The sequence below is a fragment of the Betta splendens genome, chromosome 4, assembly GCF_900634795.4.
Source record: "Betta splendens chromosome 4, fBetSpl5.4, whole genome shotgun sequence".
NCBI classification, from domain to species: Eukaryota; Metazoa; Chordata; class Actinopteri; order Anabantiformes; family Osphronemidae; genus Betta; species Betta splendens.
The window spans coordinates 26,296,717-26,318,955 of NC_040884.2; the positions used below are offsets into that span (position 1 = coordinate 26,296,717).

Here is a 22,239-nt window from a genome sequence, read left to right on the forward strand (position 1 = left end):
CCAGACCTACACCTGGAGAGTGAAGCACTCACCATATTGGATTTTCAATAATCTCCAGGGACTTTAATAAAAGCCAAGTCAATCAAGCATTTCAAAGTGCAGTGAGAATAGAAGCCATTTGATTATATTTCTGAATGCTTGTGGAAATGTTTAATTTAGTTACACAACTACAGGAGTGAATAGTAGAAAAGCAAACACATTTTAAAAACCTTATTACACTGATATTACAATTATTATTCCAATGCTTTATATGTTTAAGTTTAAAAACATTCATACATTTGTATCCACATTTACGTGGAGTGCAAAGAGTACAGCGCTGAAAAGTACGAAGTCCTGTTGTATGTTTTTATCCAAGCTGAACCTAATAAAAACATTAAACGATAACATGTCAGAGTCCTTTGGCGTAATAGCGCTAAGTTATTAAATCAGTAGAACCTCAATAAACCTCCTGAAGCCCTTGAGGGAAAGGAGTGAAGCCCATCACACCCTCAAAGATGGCCACTGATGCTGGATCTCTGAGTAGTTCATCAGCAATATGAGCTCCCAGTGTAAAGTGGTGGCAGATGTTTCTGTTCCTTCCTCAATCAGGTCCATGGAACTTTAGGGTTTCAATGTTGAATCCAGACTGAAGAAGCGAATTACATTGTATGACGACTCAGCAATAAAATAATTTATATGAAATATTCTAAAGAAAACAACTTGGCAGGACTCCCGTGCCACCAGAGGGCAGCCTGGCCTCCTCTTTTGGTTTTGTGTCCATGGTCTGTCTTGGGATTTCCTGTAATTAGTTTGATTAGTTCGTTCACCTGTCTTGTCTTGTATTTCAGCTCTCAGTGTTTCCGCTGTCCAAGTCTGTTTGTTCATTTGGTGTCTCCCATGCACTGTTGGTTGCATGTTTAGTATTTTATTAGGGTTGATTCATTTTCCTGCTCTGCAGTGATCTTTAGTTGTCCAGTTAGTTATGTGTGTTGTTTTGGTGTTGTTATTGGCAATCCTGCATGTGCAGCATCCCCCTGCATTCACCTGCTCATTAAACTGTTTATTGTTCAGTCCTGTTTGTGGATCGTTGCGTTTGGGTCCTCCTCTTAGTCTAGTTTGTCCCGATATCATTGCCTGTCCGACCCCGAGTTTGCCTGAAGTTTTGGACCTTTCACAATAAACGATTATTTTAGCCAAGTCCTGTCCCAGAGCTGTGCATTTGGGTCTCCTGCCGTTCCTGACAACATGAAGTGTGGGGGCCCCGCGGGGGACTATTGATACTTTTCTGTTCACTCTCTATACGGCAAACTTCCCCTGTACAGGAAGGGTCAGAGCAGACTCTACCTCATGAGGAGACTGCAGTCATTCTGAGTGAGGGGGGCACTCCTGAAGACCTTCTTTGACTCTGTGGTGGCATCAGCCATCCTGCATGGTGTGGTCTGCTGGAGCAGCAGCACCAACGGACAGGACTGAACAGGCTCGAGGTGGGATACGTGGAAGGTTGGGTGGATTACAAGGATTGAGTAAGGCGCAGCCTAACAGACACAGGATTGATTACCTTGTCAATAGAAAAGGGACCATTGAACTGGGGTGCCAACTTTGGATTGTCCACCCTCAGGGGAACATCATGAGTGGACAATCACACCTTCTGGCCACAGCAAAAGCAAGGTGCCAGCCGCTGCTGACGGTTTGCCTGCAACTCGTATAACAACACTGACTGAAGCAAGACCTGTCTGTATAGAGTCAAATTAGGGTCACATTAGATTTGTGCGGGTGTAAACTGATCTGTGCGTGCATAACCAGATTTGTACTTGTAGACTTAGTGGGGCTATACCATGCTTACACCTGTAATTTGGGACATTAAAATTATGCACAAATCGTGGCTAAATAAGTAAAATAACGTGACCTTAATTTGCCATGAACAAGTTGATGTTACATACCTGTTAGCGTGCGCTTTCAGCGACAGAATAATCTGTGGATGAAGCACATAGTTTACATTACATAACCCTAAAAGGTAGGTAGTTAACATTAAGCGGGTTCATAGCGTTTAACTTGTGTTTTGTGTCATGTTTTTTGTGAACGATCGGGAGCGTCTTGTCCCTCACCTGTTACCTGCCGGCAGGCGCTGTCAGCGCCTACTGTAAGTCAACTGTGGGTGAAGCGAAGCAGAGTCAGAGCGGTGCAGGTCTCAGCTGACGGTTGAAAGGACTGCGACAACTTGTAAATTTAGCCAAGATTTGTGCGTAATTTTAACGCCCCAAATTACGGTAAGTGTAAGCATGGTAAAGCCCCACTAAGTCTATAAGTACAAATCTGGTTACGCACGCACAGATCTGGCTACGCACACACGCATTTGGTTATGCTTGCACAAATCTAATGTAACCCTAATTTGACTCCATCTGTCTGGCCCTCCTCCAGGCAAGATGGCAACGTTGTGCAGAAGCCGCTGCTGAAGGCACCATAGCATCCAGGCTTTGATGCTCGAAAAGCGGTGGCTGGTAGCCATGGACCACTTGGAAAGGAGCAGTCCAGGACGCAGAGTCACAGTCTTATACACCTCTCTGCATGTTTTCTACGGCTGCCACCCACTGTTAGTCTTAGTTATTGCATAGAGACTGTGTCTGCTCCCCGACCACCTAAACTATACAAGACACAAACAAAGCAAAGAGGAATGACTTACCAAAATTTAATAAACATCAAAACGGTTCCTCCTAAAGAACAAAGTAACAGTAAGTTAATAAAGTGTGGTTTATTAAATATCAGATCTCTCTCATCTAAATCTTTGTTATTAAATTACTTGATAAGTGACCATCACATAGAGCACACAACGCTGCTTTAAACTCATTAATAGACACTATTGGTTTTATTCAGCATGTAAATGAACCCAGTCATCGTTTTAACCATACCCTCGATCTTGTACTGATATATGGGGTTGAGTTATATAATTTAATAGTTCTTCCCCAAAACGCTTTGTTATCTCACCATTTCTTATTAACTTTTAAATTTACCATAATTGACCTCACAGCAGCTGGAAAGAAATCTTGCGATAGTAGATGTTTATCTGACGCCGCTGTTGCCAGATTCTAGCAGATGATTCCATCATCTTTTGCTGTATTGTCTTGTAGCTGTAACACAGAGGAGAACAGTCGCCTTTATCCTTATCAATAGGTTGACTGTCTTGCAAATGATGCTGCAGCTTCTCTGCGTTCAATGTTAGACACAGTGGCTCCTCTGAAGAAGAAGGCAGTGAATCAGAGGAGGTTAGCTCCATGGTATAACTCCTAAAGCACAGGACCCGACAACTGGAAAGGCAGTGGTGTTCTAACGAAATTAATGTAAAGAGCATTGCATGCAAGGACAGTCTAATAATAAAAAAAAAATAAAAAAGCACTTTGTGCTGCTAGAAAAACACATTATTCCTCCTTAACTGAGGAAAAGAAAAACAACGCCAGGTTTCAGCACTGTAGCCACTGTAGTACTTTACTATTAAACTTCACCCTGTTATGAGTCCTCTCCTTTTTTATTTGCCTAGTTCCTGTTCTTGTTTGTCAGTTTGTTTCTGTCCCGTTCTACTTCCGGTTCAATTCTCATCAGCTGTTAACTGTTAGTCATCAACCCGATATTTAAGCTCCAGCATTCACCACGTTTAGTTGCCAGATTGTCTGTTTGTTTTCATCAGCATTCCAGCATTATTTCTTGTTTTGCTGAGTGTAGCTGATTCAAATTAATAATTTAATATTAATATGATACGGCAATAATATATAGCGGCACCAGGTTTGTTATAGCGAGACCACGCTTTAATCAATCTAGTGGAACACTAGAAATCAATTGAATGAGTTTACAGTAATGTTTATGATTAATAACAATAACAATTTTTCCTCGACAGAACCAAATTAGTCTCTAATGTCATGAATTCTTGTCACAGCTCAGTGACCTCTGTCTAAGTCTGAAGAACAATGCATGAAAAACCAGATTCATTCTTTTTATTAATCTACTACTACTGGATATGTGAATGAAATAATATGAAAATATTCAAATAAACAAACAAGAAAGGAGCAAACAATAAGCATGAAATAATCAGCAATGCATGAATAGAGAACAGAATGTTTGTGTGTGTTAAAAGCTTTGTTAACAGATAATGTTGATGTAACTTACTAAACATATGAGAAACACAATCACAGAAAACACAGCAATTAGCAATGAGTGAATGAATAAAAGGATGAAGGATGGTCAATACCTAAGTGAGTGTGAGTGGCTTTGATCAAGAGAATAGAGTAATTGTTTCTGAATTGGGCGGCACGGTGGTGCATTGGGTGGCACTGTCGCCTCACAGTGAGAAGGTCCTGGGTTGTCGTCATCCTGCGGTGATGAAGGCTCGGGGTCAGCGTGGGTTTCAGTCGACTCAGCCAGCTTTAGTTAAACTGTCCCAGGTGTTTCAGCGAGCAGCACTACTTAATCAACCCAAAACAGGAAAACTGGCTGGAATTGAAATTGACTAATTCAATCAAAAATAGAGAGTCAACTAAGGACTGTTGATTATAGTTCAGTTTCAGTTTTGTTGGAGTTTCTTGATGACTTTTAAAGCAACAAAAATCACTGCTCCTTTGTATTTCTAAGTTTAACGTAAGTTTACAAAATTTAAGAACAAAGGAGAGTAAAAAAAAGTAATGCAACACAAAAAGGTGAAACAAGTTTAAAGATAGAGGGTATCCTGGTGAGATTTAGGTTGTGTCCCCTAAAAGTGTATCCATGGTCTTTTGATGTTGCACGTAGACATATGTGTGTTGTTTATGTTAAACTCACAGTTCTGTCGTGACAGGAAACAGTATTCTGTGGGATAGACAAGAGAATGGTGTAGTCCTATCTGCTGGTTAGTGTGTATGTATTGCTACGTCAAGCCTTAACCAAGTTATCATTGAGATCCTTGGCAAGATCAGGTTGCCATTAACCATCAATCTTGTCTCATTCTCTCTCCTAGTTTATCCAGTACTTCTCCCTCTCTCTTTCTCCCCCAGATATCATCAGACTCAGAGCTTTGTGTCTGTGATGGGCAACACATATTATTATTCCTCAAGAACGTCTGCGTCAAGTAAACAGAAAGTCAAGTCAAATATCGATTTTTAGCTGAGCAGTAAAATGTCTTACCTCTGTCTGTCAGTCAGTCAGGGTTTGAGTGTTACGGTGTCAGTAAACCGCAGAGTCATGTGACTTGTTGCCACGGTTACAGCATTTAAGATCTGATGTACTGTATCTACACATTAGCATTATCAGGCAAGTCTGCATTTTTTGACATGTTCATTTTGCAACAGCACTGATACTGGACCCAAAATGGCTGCAGTCTGAATCAGTGGGCTTCAACAAAGTCCAACAAATAAGCAATTTTCTTCAGATGTTCATTCTGTTATGTAACCAGAAAGCAGAAAATTAGGTTCAATAACAAACTAAAAATCTAATTTTGCTGGTAATTTGTAGTTTGTATCACTGCTTATGATTTAACTACTGTGCTGAGGCCATCTTGGTGCTGGTGGTGGGGGTCTTCTTGATCTCGTTTCTTGCTCTTTGTGTCAGCACACAACAAGCTTCAACACTTAGCGATTGTCCTGATTATTTTTTTCGTTTACTCAGTGGCAGAGGTGATGATTCAGACTGAATATATTGGTGGTAGTTTTGTATACAGCAGTCAGCCCAGTGAAATGGGCACGCCTCTGGCCGGTTCTCTCACAGCGTTGTGGGGGGTCTTACACAATACACAATTACTAATAATCGCTGATACTGCATGTAATCAATATTAATCTTTGACCTGTAGAAGTTGTTTTAATGTCAGCTGATAACACTGCCAACCCAACAGGAATAACAATGAGACATATTTGCTGTGGTTTGCTATAACCTCATTAGCTGTGCTATGACCCTAAAATTCTCTCTGCAAGATATAGGGAGTACCGGTGTGTAGCATCCTTACATGATGTGCCCAATGCTTGCTTTGTGCAGAAGAGATTTCCCACATACCTTGTGACTATGCACCTGCCAGAGTAGAATTTATATTATGAGCTGAATCCTTGTCTTTTCTTCAGTGAGAGGATGTTGCATTTGCTCTAAAATGCTCACTCCTTGCAGTAAAATCCTGAAGAAGGTCTCAACTGATTTAAAATTTACAAAGGGAAGTCACAATTTCCCTAACGGCAAAAACATCTTATTAACTATTACTTGTTATTTGTTAACAGTATAACATTTACAGGAGCAAAAAATATATTTTTGTCACTGACCAAGACCAGATTAACTGAGATAATGAGGAGATGTAAGAAACAATATTACTGTAATCTATTAGAGGATAATAAAAATAACATGAGAGGCACTTGGAATATATTAAGTAAACTGATTAGAAACAGTTACAGTAAGGGCAACTACCCTCAAATTTATTAGGTCAAAAAATGAATAATACTAATAATCACAATAATACCGTATATTTCCTCAATTGGGTCAAAATCAGCACCCGTCATCCTACCACCCAGAGCAAAGGGCGGGGCTGAGTTGAGGTCATTGACTAGATAAGTCTAAATTCATACTCCATTCTTGCATGTACTATGTAAATTCAAGGCTGACTAGCATTTCTTTTCTTGTATGTGTGAAATTATGTGATATATCAACTGTTTGAAAGTTGAAAGTTTGAAAGAATAATTAAATAAATTAAAAAAATGTTCATGTAAAACCAAATTAAATGTATAGGCAGAGAGAACGAATGAATGAATAGTTTCAAGAGCATATTTCTCACCTCAAATGTTTTACTTATTTTTTGTCTTTTTACACATTGGTAAAATGAAAGGAGCTAAACGACAGGTAGGTCCAATCACTCGTTCAGGTGATTCATCAGAGCACAGTGCATTCTGGGTGTTGTAGGATATGACCATTTTCAGCCACAACACATATTGCTCTAGTTTTTCCTGTTTTCTCTGGATACAGACCATTAATGTTAAATTCTGATGCACTTTTTTGTTGATAGATTGTAAAATATTTGATATGTGAAGTATCGCTTTAAATTAGTTCATCAAGCCCAATTCAGCGAACCTTGGCGTGAACCTTGAAGGGCCCTGTTGCACGTATCGATATGCTGCCTCTGTCTGTGCTCAGTTCTACTCCGTCAGGAGCAGAGAAGGAAAACTTCTGTAGTAAACCAACAAAAAACAGGAACAGCTCCATCCGGGCCAGGCCTTCTCCAAGACATGCACGTTTCCCTGAAAGGTTTATATACAAAGGTGTATGAGCACAGGTTGGTTCAGCCTGTTTGTAAGATTAAGGTAAAAAGTTTTTACCTGCAGAAAATGGCAGCATTGCCTCTCTCTTAACAAACTTTCCCTCAGCATTTAAAAAGTGTCCAGGGTTAAAAGTGTCTGGAGTTTCCCATTCGGTTTTATCAAACAACACTGAGGTCAACATCGGCATCAAGATAGAACCCTGAAAAACAAAACACACAGATGAATAGTCCTGCAGTCATTTAATGTTGGATCATTTGACTGAATGCACCTTGGGTATGAAGTAACGATCTAGCGTTGTGTCTTTGGCAGCTACTCTGAATCCATTAAGAGGAACAACGTTTCCCATTCTCTGGACCTCATGGATGACGGCGTCAGTGTAGGGCAGGTTGGGTCTGTCAGCCATGGTGGGTAGACGGTTCTTTCCAATCACTCTGTCGATCTCTGCCTGCACATTTTCTATAAGTACAAGATATTTCAATTTTCATTTATTTCCTGTTTTCAAACAAAAGGGTGTTAACGCTATAACAATCCTATCACCTACTCTGGATATCTGGGTTGTTGATGAGGTAAATCAAAGCCCAGTGCAACGTGGTGGCGGTCGTCTCTGTTCCAGCCAGGAACAGATCCAGACAGCACAGAGCCAGGTTGGACTCAGTGAAGCCCACACCAGGCTCTTTGTGCTGTACAGAGAAAGAGAGAATGATGACTGAAGAACAGGGGGAGAGCAGAGATTGTACAGATCTGTGTCTGCAGTGGTCACATACAGTCTGCATTTCAGTGAGGAAAGCATCGATGTAGTCCCGGGGATGGCTGTGGTCCAGGTCCTTCTTGTGTCTCTCTACTTCCCGACTAACAAAGTCTAGGATGATGTTGAATATATTGAATATTTTGTTGTGAGGTCCCGGCAAGTGCTTCATGACTGCAGGGAATGACTGATAAAGCTAGAATGGAGCAGTAAAACAGATCAGTATCATCACCCATGCTTACCTTTTTATTGCTGGTGACAATGTTTGTGACTCACCAGACCCCACACTGATCCCTGAATCTGAATTATTTCAGACAGCTGCTTTAGGATGACCTGAAAGTTATGGTCATTGTAGTCGAACTGTTTTCCCATCACCAGCTGGCAAATGATGTTTGACATAGCGTTGTTGAAGACGCCTGCTGGAGAAAATGCTTGGCCTGAAATAGAGGAGTCAGCTGTTTAGATGAGATTGTTGCTGTTGTTTGTCTGCAATACAAGCTTGTTATTCAGTATAAATGACCTTTCTCCTTCTCAATCTCCTCCTGCAGGTGTCGGATCTCCTCACAGATGCTCTGCTCCAGGTTGCTTTTGCCCACACCAAAGGTGCGTAAGGTAGAAAGGGCGAAACGCCGCTGTCTCTTCCATGGTTCACCAATGCTTGTGAACAGACCATCTATGCACAAATAGACAAAGCAAGAAAGCTTCAGGATTTGAGGGCCCTACGGTAATTTGTTTAAAGCATGAAGCAGAGCAGTAGAGGTATCCACACACCTGAGCTTCCACCATAAAACCTTTGAGAAAGAGCATCTAGTGGTCGATCCACAAAGTTGTCAGCTTGTGTCACTAAGGCCTCCTTCACCATCTTGTATCCACACACAAACACCCACTTGTCCTTGCCGAGTCGGATACTGAACACGTTCCCATAGGTCTCAGCCAGCTGTGGACAAAACATGAAGCCACTTTACTGCATTACGTGTACTTACAGTATAGTCAAGACCTTAAACATGCATTTCACCACCACCAGATGTCATCAAGTGCCACTGATTGTCACAAAAAATGGTTCGATGTGAATTTCTATTAGTTTTACAAAGGCACCTGTGGTGTTGTCCACAAATGACATCGTAAAAGAAACTTTGCAACGTTGCTGAAATAATACAATAATTCTTTAAAAATATAATAATGGCGCAACATTACACATATAACAACAATAATAATACAAGTTATGTGATTAGTAATGTCTAATATCTAATTGGCCTTTGGCCATTCAGGCTTCGGCAGGTGTCGGACCCACATGCACAGTGCGGACGAGGTGTATGGTTAACAGACAGCGTTTATTGTTCGAGCGTAGTCAGGAGACCCAGGTCATACACGTTAAAGCTCAGGTTAAAGGCACAAAAGGAAGCAGGCAAAATCAGATCCAGTAAACATGCAGGGAATTGGTACACAGGTAAACTCGGCAGAGGTACAGACTAGGGCTAGGCAAAACTCGAGGTCAGACGGTCAGAAAATTACCACTAGATCCAGGCGAAGGAACAGACGAGGAACAGGCTGGAATCGGAGGTCAATGACGGACGTGATCAGAAGACAAAATGACTATACAAGAACGCTGGAGTGTGGTACTGAAACTCGAAAATCGGGCAACTGGCTATGGTAAGTACTGGTGGTTAAATACAGACGACTGATTAGCTAAATTATTGACAGGTGTTCATAGTGAACCGGGAGTGACAGGAAGTCCATCAAAATAAAAGACCGGAACGAGAATATGACAACATGGATAAAACTCAGACCCTTCAACATAAGACTGGAAACAAAACCAAAACCTCACAGTACCCCTCCCCCTAGGGCGTCTACCACGGCGCCCACGGAGGCCCCCCCCAACCAGGGCGGGCGGAGGGTGGTCTCAGGAGGAGGGACCGAATCCCTCCCCGCCCGGGCACACAAGCAGGGTGGGCGGAGGGAGGACCGGAGGAGGGTCAAAACAAGAGCCCCCCACGACGGCTGACGGAGTCTGGGAGGGCGGAGCCAAGTCCAGCCTCCTCCCGACGGTGATGATCCGAGGATCCCAGGGTCGAGGCGGACGACGACGACAGAGACCATGCCATCGCCGCGGCAGGAGGGGACATTCCCCAGGCGAGCGGCCGTGACGACGGCGGAGCCGAGGCGGACGGCGCCGGATGAGACAGCGCCACCCAGGCGGGAGGTGCCGAGGGCGAGGCCACCAGACGCTGGAGCCAGGACCGGACTAGGACCGGCGTGGAGACGAACCAGACGAGGAGCCGGAATGGACGCAGCCGACCCTGGACCATCAGGAGCTGAGCTGAACGTGGTCGGAACACCAGGAGCTGAGCCGAACGTGGCCGGACCACCAGGAACCCATGCAGGCGTGGCCGGAGCCGGGCCACCAGGAACCGATGCAGGCGTGATCGACGTCGGACCACCAGGAACCGATGCAAGCGTGATCGACGTCGGACCACCTGAAGCTGAAATGAACGTGGTCTGGACAAGACCACCAGGAACTGCCTCTGCAGACGTGACCGGGCCACCAGGAGCTGCATCCGTGGACGTGACTGGGCCACCAGGAGCTGCATCTGTGGACGTGACTCGTGCCAGACCACCAGGTGTAGAGGTGGACGTGGCCGGACCACAAGGAGCCGGTGCGGACGCGTCTCTGCAAGAACCTCCGGCATCCCCTGAAACGGCTCCTGTGCACAAAAGAACAGGAAACCCCAGGCTCCGGGCTGGCCTGAACCAGTCCGGACTCCCTGGGACGAGGCAGGACGTGGTCTCCCCAGGACCACCACGAGGTCCAGAAGTGGGCCTTTGGCTAGTGTCCCCGAAGTCCGGAACCTCCTCCTGGAGGCCGACAGGGACGGAAGCGGGACCTGGAGCGACCTCCTCCTGGAGGCTGACAGGAACGGGAGCTGAAGCAACCTCCTCCTGGGGGCCGACAGGAACAGGAGCTGGAACCACCTCCTCCTGGAGGCCGACCGGAACCGAAGCTGGGGCGACCTCCTCCTGGAGGCCGGCGGGAACTGCAGCGGGCGCGATCTCCTCCTGGAGGTCGGTGGGAACTGCAGCGGGGACGACCTCCTCCTGGAGGCTGGCGGGAACTGCAGCGGGGACGGTCTCTCCGAGGCCGACAGGAGCTGGGACGGCCTCTCCGAGGCCGACAAGAATGGCTTCCTCACTGGAGCCGGCAGTGCTGCTCGCGGCCTCCTCACTGGAGCTGGCAGTGCTGTGCTCAGTCACCGCGACCGAGGTCTCGGGACCTGGGACCCTGGAACTGTGCCCTCGCCGACGTCGTCCGGAGTGCCTGTGACTGACTGTTTGAGGCGCTGGGAGCGGCGCGGGCTGGATTTCTGTAACTGAAATTTACAGAATTCCTCCGGCGGCTCTGGAGCCTGGGCTGGAGCCGCTGGAGCGGCGGCAGGAACGGAGACGTGAACCGTCGGAGGGGTGACAGGAACGGGAACGTGGACTGCCGGAGCGGTGACAGGAACGGGAGCAGACACCGAAGGAACGGCGGCGGGAACAGCTGCGGCAGCACAGGCGGATGATGCGCGCAGAGCGCGTGCCAAACCCCTCTTCATCCGTCGAAGTCGGTCATAGAACGCCTGCACCCCGGGATACTCAAGCCACCAACATTCGTCCTCCAGTATTTCGAGGGCCAGCTTCACTAGGCGGAGACGTGCATCAAGGCTGGGCGCTTCCGCATATTCGTTCGCTAGTCTTTGGAGGTCCCCGCGGATATCCTCCGGTAAACTCAGGCAAAAAAATTCCATTGCTCCGGTGCGTGGTTTGTGCACAGAGCCGAACAAACAGGAAAAAGAAAACAAATGCAGTCACTGACCTGGTTGAAGGCTGGGCACCGGCTGGGTCCAAGTCTGGCCAGATTGTTCTGTCAGGCTTCGGCAGGTGTCGGACCCACATGCACAGCGCGGACGAGGTGTATGGTTTATTGTTTATTGTTCGAGCGTAGTCAGGCGATCCAGGTCATACACGTTAAAGCTCAGGTTAAAGGCACAAAAGGAAGCAGGCAAGATCAGATCCAGTAAACATGCAGGGGTTGGGTACACAGGTAAACTCGGCAGAGGTACAGACTAGGGCTAGGCAAAACTCGAGGTCAGATGGTCAGAATATTACTACTAGATCCAGGCGAAGGTACAGACGAGGAACAGGCTGGAATCGGAGGTAAATGATCAGAAGACAAGATGACTATACAAGAACGCTGGAATGTGGTACTGAAACTCGACAATCTGGCAACTGGCGAATGATTAGCTAAATTATTGACAGGTGTGCATAGTGAACCGGGAGTGACAGGAAACAGCTGTGATCAGGAAGTCCATCAAAATAAAAGATCGGAACGAGAAAATTACAACATGGATAAAACTCAGACCCTTCAACACAAGACTGGAAACAAAACCAAAACCTGACATGGCCTTTACCTTGAAAAAATAATCCTGTGGCTGTTTATTGTCCACACTCAAGAAACTTCCCACAAACGGCAGAGAGAGTGGTCCTGGAGGATAATTTGGAGGATTCCTGTATTTGAGGTAATCGGCAATCAAGAGGAAGAGCAACATAAAGAGCAAAATCACCTTTAGGTCTAAACTCAGCAAAAGATCAGAAAGCCACATGTTTAAAGAGGCAAACAAAGAGCAGCTGCAGAAGGAATGTACACTATGCTCCTCTGGAGAGACTCCTTCTGTTGACTTTGAGCACGTGTGCTTTTATAATGCCAGTTAATGCCAGTTAATGCTAGTTAACCCTTTTGATTCCCATGTTTTTAGTGGCTACACACAAATACATACAAATAAACACACAAATATAATAATATTATTATTTATTATTATTAACTTTATTAAAAACACAACAACAACATTACCATAGTATTAGATTTATGTTAAATGTGTGTACAATCAACAATACTGTTGCACTAAATCTGTGCAAAGGTGTTGTGACAGGTGCACTAAGTAGCAAAAACAATGAGTGCACCCCTTTTTACTACTAGACGTACTGTAGCAAGTGTATTGAAACCAGAAATGACAACATTTCTAAATTATAAAATTCCTTAAATCGTTGCTATTCAGAAAATCTCTAATGACAATATATTGTGAATGTCACAGTCATTCTGTGTCCTCATTCAGGATCTGTCTAGTCATAATGTCAACATAAAAAAGCCAATAAAACAAAGTGCACTTGGTACAGAAGGCATCTAATCAGTTGTGTGCAGAGCCTCATCCACACCATGGTATTTCTCATGTGTACTAGAACCTTTAAATTTCACCTTTAATCTGCTGTTACGCCATGGTCTAGGGGTGCGGTTACAACACACTCCGTTCCCGCGGCCCCCTCGCGACTTACATGGAAACACCAGTCTCCAAACTGAAAATAAGTTTTGTGTGTTATTTAATACAGCAATACAGTCCCAACCAAAGTGCAAATCATATTTACAGTACTTTGGTGTAAAACAAGGCCAAAAAAACAAACAAAACCCAAGGTAGTATTTAAAACTCTACCACATAAACAAAATACATTCAACTAAAACTGACTCGCTAGTCATAAAACACAGGAGAAAACTCTTACAAAAGAAAAGGCAGCTCACCCCTACCGTGATTCCTATAATACAATCTGTAATGTGGCAACAAAACAAACACACACAGTCTGCAATGTCAAGATGCTGTTGTTGCTGCTCAAAACCGGCCCTCACAAATGCCGGGTGTGACGGGCTCTTGAAGCTGGCGCCTCTTTGATGCAACCAACGTGGTCTAGCCTCCGCCTCCTTCTGCTGTATTGGGTCTGATGTTTATTGAACTTCTTCGAGAATAACAGATGGTGTGATCTATACCCGGCACATACTCTAATATCAACACGGCGCCGGAACCATATGCGCTCGCATCGACCTCAAGTTCGAGGTCGAGGGCGGCTGAAGTCGGGGGCTGTCAGGGCGGGTGTGCTGCCGAGAAGAGCCTTAGCGGATTCGAATGCAGTCTGGCATGACTGCATCCAGAGAAAAGGTTTTGTACTGGTAAGACTGGTAAGGGGTGCCACTACGTCTGCAAAAATCATGCAGAAGTACAGAACAATACTAAAATTATTTAGTAATTAGTTACAACGAACACTGTTGATTGAAATGTAAACTTACGCATTGACTCAAGCAGCTATTTTCTTTCAAGCTAATTCTTTCTCTTTCGCCGCTGCAGCCATGTTGCTTTTTCTACTAAATATAGACTCATAGTCGCTATATGCTTGAGGTCATATCCATTTCCGGACGTCTTTTGTTGTCCTGTTGCCATGGTGACTCGTAATATTTTCACTCCATTGATCAGGGCTTTGTATCGGCTCGGTGCACGCGCTTAACTCTGAGTCAGTCAACGCGGAGTTGCTTACAGTAAACCAACTCTTATCAGCTGTTCTAAAACCGAAAACTACAGGTTTGCAAACTCAGAGTAAATCCATTCAGAGTTTAGTTTAAACTCAGAGTTTGTTAAACCTCCTTCTTGAAACGGGCCCCAGGACCAAATGCTTCACCAGACATGTCTGTCCCCACAACCCAACAGAGGATCTCATATATACTGGCTAATTAGGCCAGCGAAACACAGATAAACACAACTAAAAGAAAATTACATGCTAAACTCAATGAAAGACATGAAAACACAACAGGACACATCATGAACACTTATTACATAAATTTAAACGATCACATTCAAGTGACAATTCCACAGAATAAGGAATAAAATCATCAAAACTAAAAACCTAACACTCCCCTTACTGAGTATAGCTAGTGGTCCACTCCCCAGGATCCACTTCCTGTATAAAATGGTGGACAACCTTTGTGCATACCCTTTTACCAGGCTTGGTGACCATCCACCACCAGCCTCAAATAATAATTAAAAATAATGAAACAAAAAGAATTCAACATAAGTGATGGAGTACATGTGGGAAATTTTGTGTTTGTCATGAGATGCTGTGCCTCTGGCTGAGGGTTGTTCCTGGGGGGTCATCAAGCATTTGGTTATCAAATGGTGGGGGTTTCAATGTAGTGACCATGGGAACATTGTTAAAGGAAGTAAAGGGGGGTTTACTGTACTCATGTATATCAAAGACCAGTCAACAGCTCATGTGGGGGTTTGTAACAGGGTATAAATACAGGTCTTGTGTCCCCAGTCCTTCAGTGGATACTTTGTACATAGTGAGATGTGCCTTACGTCTTAGATGTAATTGTGATCCACTCCGTGTCGACATGAGAGTAAACTTTGAGATGGTTTATCACACTGATGATCTCCGGTTGATTTCCACAACATACAAAAGAGTCAATATAACTAATATAATATATATATAGATATTTCTAAACAACCCGGTCTATTTTGTTTTATTATTATTAGGCATTATTTCCAGTGCCTATGTGTGCTGTGTGGCCGCTCATGCGGCCAACACAGGCAGGGTGGTCGGACCAGAGACTGGACACAGGCAGGGTGGTTGGACCAGAGACTGGACACAGGCAGGATGTGTGGACCAGGGACCGGACACAGGCAGAATGTGTGGACCAGGGACCGGACAGGGGCCGGATGTGTGGACCAGGGACCGGACAAAGGCAGGAGTGTTGGACAAGGGACCGGACACAGGCAGGATGGTTGGACCAGAGACTGGACACAGGCAGGAGTGTTGACCAGGGACCGGACACAGGCAGGATGGTTGGACCAGAGACTGGACACAGGCAGGAGTGTTGGACCAGGGACCGGACACAGGCAGGATGGTTGGATCCGCAGCTGCCTATCACAGACACATAGCTCTAAGTCTGATGATACCTGTAGGTGAGGACAGAGTGAGGGAGAGAGAGAGAGTGGGGGAGAAGCACAACTACTGGACAGAAAGAGACAAGGTTAGTTAAACAAGGAACAATGATGAGAGGTTAATGGATAGAAGAGATAGAAGTGGTAACAAATGCATGGATCAGTTCCTCTGCATTGTTATGAAAGTAGGTGGTTCTGGAGATTTATGATCTAAAAGAGAGATCCTGGTCAAAGATGACGCCAAGGTTCCTTACAGTAGAATCTGAAGCTAATGTTATGCCATCCAGGGTGGATGTCAGGGTATCTGACTCGATAGTGTCTTTCTGTGATTTTAAGGCCCAATGATAAAAATTTTGCTTTTATCTGAATTTAGTTGAACGTTTTGGGACATCCAGGATTTGATGTCTTTTAAACAACCTTGCATTTTGTCTAGTTGATCTGTTTCATTTGGTTCCAAAGACATATATAGCTGAGTATCATCTGCATAACAATGAAAATTTATAGAATTCCCTTTAATAATCTCACCTAGAGGAGACATGTATAGACTGATCAATTGTATCAAATTCAGCAGTAAGATCTAACAGGAAAAGGACAGAAACTAATCCATTGTCTGAAGCTAAGAGAAGATCTTTAGTGACTCTATGTTTTCTTTTTTTTCAATAAAGGTTTGACCACAGCCACCTTAAAAGCCTGTGGTACATAGCCCAAATGTAAAGATTGGTTGATTTGATTTAATATGAATAAACTGATTAAAGGTAGAACTTCTTTGAGTAATCTGGTTGGGATTGGATCTAAAAGACAAGTGGACGACTTGGATGAGTTAATTATTGAAGTTAACGCCATGAGTTATTGTGGGGGAGAAACTCTCCAAGTAAGACAGAGGATTTGGTAAATTTAAAGTTGATGGGTCTACACATGGATTTCTGTCATTTGGAGGAAGTCTCTGATAATGTCTTCTCTAATAGTGATAATTTTATTAGTAAAGTAGTTCATAAAGTCATTGCTGCTGAGATTTATAGTTAGGGCATAGTAAGCTCAATACAACTATGACTCGTAGTCAGCCAGGCTACAGTGCTGAAAAAAAACCTGTGGTTGTTTTTGTTGTCCTCAATTAAGGAGGAATAGTGTGTTTTTCTAGCAGCACAAATTGCTTTTTATATATTATTAGACTGTCCTTAGATGCTATTGTGATGCACCGTGTTGTGTGGTCACGGTTTATGTACATATACAGTATATATATAAAATAACAAAGGTGGTATCACTGAATGGAATGTTTGGACAGGGCGAGGATACACATTTCCACCACAAGAGAGCCTCGATCCCTGAGTGTGACGGTTGCAGCGGCCTGTCGCTTGTCCTTGACTTAAGTCTGGCTGGAGCCTAGGAAGAGAGCAGACTGCTGTCGCCGTCTCATACTTTTGTTTTTGTTTGCAGGTGCTGTAAACACACATATATCTGTATACAGTCCTCGCACACGAGGTCTGCTACACTATGCATCTTACATTTATTTCTTTAGAACAACACTGCCATTGTAGTTGTCGGGTGTCATGTTTTAGGCTGCGGATCTCTGAGTTATACCATGGAGCTAACCTCCTCTGATTCACTGCCTTCTTCTTCAGAGGAGCCACTGAGCATTGAACGCAGAAAAGCTGCAGCATTATCTAAAAGACAATCAACCTGTTCATAAGCATTAAGGTGACTGTTCTCCTCTGTGTAGCTACAAGACGATGAGGCAAAAGATGATGCAATCATCTGCTTGAATCTGGCAACAATGTTGTCAGATAAACATCTGCTATAGTACACAATACTATAGCTATAATACACAATCTAAAGTAAGGACACTTTTTGTTATACTATAGTCGCAGTACCTTCACACTGACCATCCACTGACCAGGTCGCAGGGGAAAAGGACCCCAAATGCACGACCCAATACACACTGGAAGTACAGTAAACATAAATGATTTATTAAACACAAACAAACTCACTGCAAGGCAGGACTAAGACTCAAACAAAAATGAAAGAACTGAAAATCATTGCTATGCAGGGTAAGACTAAAACACACTACTTATAAAATAAATACGCTCCTTATTCAATGGGCAAAATCCTAAACATAAAACACAAGACAAAAGACAGGACTCTGGTTAATCAAGATGATGGACACAAAACGCTCTGAATCTTACAGGCCTGAACTAAATAAAATACAATTACGACGGGCAACTACAGTAAATTCTAAACATTAAAGATGTGAAAACACAAGACAACCACAAACCTTCACAGGTGACAAGGCATCAAATGAAACCAAAACTCCACGAGACAGAAAAACTAGTCTCTTTAACTTTAAGTAACGGCCGTGCTTGCAGCTTACGCCTTAACATACCAGCAACACTAAAATCAAAAGGCATGACTTAAATACTAAATAAACAGGTGGATATCATGATCTAATTACAGAGCACCGACAAATAATGGGCTCATGAAATTACCGACAAAAGAACACAAGAGGGCCCCTAGCGGCCGAAAAGGCCAGTTGCCACATATAGTACAATAGAAGATTACCATAACATTTTTTAAAACTTTATTTCACTGTAGTGCTATTATTATCCCAATACTTTATATATGTTTAAGTTTACAGATAATGTTACACAAATTGGACATTTGTATCCATCATTAGTCTGAGTGCAAAGAGTACAGAGCTGATGAGTACAAAGTCCTGATTTATCAAAAACAGCATCTAAACAAGTATGTTTTCATCCATACAAGCTGAAACTAATAAAAACATTAAAAGATAACATGTCAGAGTCCTTTAGCGTAATAGTGCTAAGTTATCAAATCAGTACTAACTCAATAAATAGAGTGACAATGTCAGTAATTTACAATGTCAATCATTTAACTGTTCATGAATCTTAGGCCCATATCAGTAATGATAAATGGCCACTATAATTTTCACATTGAACTGTAATTTCTGAGCTTACAGTCAATTTTTTTTTAATTCTAACACTGTGTAATACTATTAAAAGGAACAACATATAAGGAAAGATTGTAACTGTTATTAGTGTAGAAATCTGGTAGGACAGATGATTTTTTTTTGTATGCTCAAACAAACATGGAGATCCTGGTCAGAAGAACATCAGCGAGGCACAGCAAGCGTTCTGAAGGCCTTGGGGGAATGAGTGAACCCCATCACACCCTCCAAGCTGGGCATTTCCCCAGGGACAGGGCGGAAGGTGAAGCGTTGGAGGAGCGACGTAAAGAAGAGGAACAACTCCATCTTGGCCAGATTCTCCCCTAAACACACACGTGTACCTGTGTGAAAACAGGCTGATAGGTTACTACAGTCCTCATCTATCATATGTTTCTGCTATGATTAATACTGTTCTTGTAAGTGCAACAGTTTTAATGAAATTAAAAAATATAGGACAAACCTGCTGAAAATGGAAAGAAGGCCTCTCTCCTGCGGAACTGACCGTTTGAATCCAAGAAATGCTCAGGATTGAAACTATCTGGAGTCTCCCACTCATTCTTATCATTGAGCACAGAGGAAAGGATTGTCGTAGTACTTGTCCCCTAAAACAACAACATATTAATATATGTATATAAATAAGATTCAAAGATTACAGCTTGACAGTCATCCTGGTTGAGCCTGGCGTATCGTTTCCTACCTTGGGTATGAAGTATCCTCCCAGTGTTGTGTCTTTACTGGCCATTCTGGGGAATCCCAAGGGAGCAATGTTTCCCACCCTCTGGACCTCATGGATGACAGCATCAGTGTAGGGCAGGTTGGATCTGTCGGCCATTGTGGGCTGACGAGACTGTCCGATCACTCTGTCGATCTCTGCTTGGACTTTCTCTGAGAGTTAAAGTAGATTTACATTACAGCTACAGCATGTAGGTGATTGTCCTCCATGTTTGAAACAGCTGTATCATTCAAAGGAATAGTTATATGTGTAGTGAGATTAAGAAACTAACCTTGGATATGTGGATAGTTCATCATAAATACAAGGCCCCAGCGTAAAGTGGTTGCAGTAGTTTCAGTTCCAGCTTCAATCAGGTCAATGGTGCAAATCTGCAGGTTTTCTATGTTGAATCCAGCCTTAGGATCAGATTTTTTCTAGAAGCGTTACAACAAACATTGCTGTTATTTAGTGTCATACAAACAGAAGTGGCTTGTTGCTTTAAGCTAATTTATTATCTACATTACCAGTATTCACCATACAGCAGCTTGAAAACATATTTTATGTCTTCCAGACCTTATTCTTTTCTCCGCAGCAGAATTAAATTGTGTAAGTTAGCAAATATTCTAAAGTGCTGTAGATCACCTTGATTTGTGGCATATGTGCTTTGAAAATTAGGTCACTGGGTACTGTGACAGATCCTGCGTCTTAGTCTAGTTTTTTTGTTTAATTTTGTCCACTTCCTCTTTGTACTGGACCAGGTGTTAAAAAACTATCAAAAACATGGAAAAAGTGACCTTGTCCATCTCTGACAAGTACACATCGATGTAATCGCGAGGGTTATCTGGGTTCCACGCCTCCTGGTGCCGCTGTATTTGGTTACTTAAGAATTTGATGATTTTTGCATAGTTGGCAAGAACAGTATGGTGAGGTCCGGGCAGGTACTTCATCAAACCAGGGAACACATCATAGAGCTATTAAAAGGACAAAACCCAGTAAGAAACAATAAACTGTTTATTTATTAGAAAATCCCAGCAGTTTAGCCATGAACTACCTGAGTCTGAAAAGCCCCAGCGAGCACAAAGATCTCACTGTCCAGCTCCAGAATCTTGCGGTAGGTGGGATCACTGTACTCAAAGCGATGTCCAAAGACCACACAGGAGATGACATTACTCACTGCACTGTTGATGGTGTAGTGAGGATTGAATGGTTGTCCTAAGAGTATGGTTAGTTCAAATCATGTTAATCATATAAGAAACAATTTGATCTATAGTGAATAGAAATAAGAAGAAATAAGAAGGTATTTGCCTTGTTCGTCTTTGAAGGCTTCACAAATGAAGTTACTTTCCACTTCGATATATTTCTCTAGTGACTTCTGTCCTTCTTCAAAGTAACGCAGGTGAGTGTTGGCAAACTTCCTCTGTTTCTTCCATAGGTAACCATTGCTCAAGCTTAAGCCTGTGGATGATTTATCAAGTTACTGACAAAAACAAAGGCTATATGGTTTTTCTGACCACGTAGACGTTTCAGTTTCAACACGAGTCTGGTTCTGTAAGTGGGATTTGAAAGGTTGCAACCAATGACATGTACTGTAGGCTTGGGTTTGACATTTGGAGAACTCTGCTAATGTCTCTGGGTGTTTTGACCTCTGGTTGGGCCCTTTTCAGCGGCTGGGTTTAAAATACAAAAAGATTCTGTGTGTTTCACAGACATGCTGTCTTAGTTGGCTAGTCCTTTAATATAATATAGAAATATTTTGTTTTCCTATGATTTTTTACAGTAAATAACATTTGGTCACTGGTGGACTCACCAAGTCCCTTGAAGACAACATGGAGGAGGGGGAACACAGGTCGATCATTGAAGGAGTCCAGACGGTTCAGGAGAGCCTCTTTGACCATCTTATATCCAGAAACAAATACCATTCTCTTACTGCCTATTCGCAAGCTGAAAACTGGGCCATGCTCCTGAGCAAGCTGTGTAGAAACATGACATCATATATTTAGTTGTCCTGCTTTTAACTATTGTTTGGTGTTTATTTCCATGTGTTTGTTGTCTGTGCTTAAGACTATTGTACATTCACATATACACTGGCACACACGATGTAAAAGTGTTATAGTTCACCTCACCTTCTCCATTGTTTTGAAGTCAAGTCCAGTGAAGATGTTTCCTATAAAAGGCACAGCCCAGGGTCCAGGGGGAAAGTTTCTGGGCCTCCAGTTTCTAACCACATCAATCAAAAGTAACAATAAAAAACCTACCAAGACCCAACTAGCAAAGCCCATATAGCCAAAAAGTACCTGCGAGATCATGATGAGTGGAGTTATACTCTGACTCACACAATAGTGTCTGTGCGCTAACTGCAAGGGACTGAAAATTTTACAGCATTACGTAACATGTTATGTAATGCTTTTGGCTTTTGACTTCTGATGTTCTGGAATTCAAAACAAGGCTGCAGCTTGAACCTTTACATCTGGCTTGTGCCTGTGCAGTATATAATAAGGAGCTGTCCCACAGCAGCATGTCTTTATTGAGGAACATGTTTGAAACTCCTGTCATTGAGACTTTTGTCCTAAAGAGGATAGTTTTGACGCAGTAAACTCAAGAATAAACAGAAGAATACACTCCCTTCTGACGCTCTCTGCAGTTGAAGTTATTACCCTACAAACAGTTTAAGTACCCTTTAACATAGTCATTAACCCTCATGTTTAGGTAATTATTGATGGCGTGAAGGTCACAAGTCCCCCAACTCAAAGGACTAGATTTTATTGACCTGTGTGACAGCTGAATAAACAATTCAATACAAT

At 43.1% G+C, this 22,239-nt stretch overlaps 2 protein-coding genes across 5 annotated transcripts; both read right to left on the bottom strand.

Moving 5' to 3' along the window:
- Positions 1-6,365: 6,365 nt before the first annotated feature.
- On the bottom strand, positions 6,366-12,675 carry LOC114854724 (cytochrome P450 2J6-like). 3 transcript variants are annotated; one of them, XM_029149367.3, is made up of 9 exons: positions 12,420-12,675; positions 8,746-8,911; positions 8,495-8,647; positions 8,251-8,411; positions 7,994-8,170; positions 7,771-7,909; positions 7,498-7,685; positions 7,287-7,428; positions 6,366-7,208 (listed from the first exon to the last, which is right to left on the bottom strand). In XM_029149367.3, exons 1-9 carry the CDS (start codon positions 12,609-12,611, stop codon positions 7,033-7,035), a joined length of 1,494 nt encoding a protein of 497 aa, XP_029005200.1. In that variant the 5' UTR covers positions 12,612-12,675; the 3' UTR covers positions 6,366-7,032. The 3 variants fall into 3 exon arrangements, with proteins under 3 accessions (XP_029005200.1, XP_029005202.1, XP_029005201.1); XM_029149369.3 differs by lacking the exon at positions 12,420-12,675 and adding an exon at positions 11,825-12,401; XM_029149368.3 differs by lacking the exon at positions 12,420-12,675 and adding an exon at positions 9,487-9,697.
- A 5,035-nt stretch (positions 12,676-17,710) lies between these two features.
- On the bottom strand, positions 17,711-22,068 carry LOC114854725 (cytochrome P450 2J2-like). 2 transcript variants are annotated; one of them, XM_029149371.3, is made up of 10 exons: positions 21,733-22,063; positions 21,562-21,655; positions 21,246-21,408; positions 20,744-20,893; positions 20,490-20,650; positions 20,233-20,409; positions 19,731-19,872; positions 19,424-19,611; positions 19,187-19,328; positions 17,711-19,067 (listed from the first exon to the last, which is right to left on the bottom strand). In XM_029149371.3, the coding sequence occupies exons 2-10, from the start codon at positions 21,568-21,570 to the stop codon at positions 18,892-18,894; spliced, it is 1,308 nt and encodes a 435-aa protein (XP_029005204.1). In that variant the 5' UTR covers positions 21,571-21,655; positions 21,733-22,063; the 3' UTR covers positions 17,711-18,891. The 2 variants fall into 2 exon arrangements, with proteins under 2 accessions (XP_029005204.1, XP_029005203.1); XM_029149370.3 differs by having other exon boundaries at positions 21,562-22,068.
- Between the last annotated feature and the right edge of the window lie 171 nt (positions 22,069-22,239).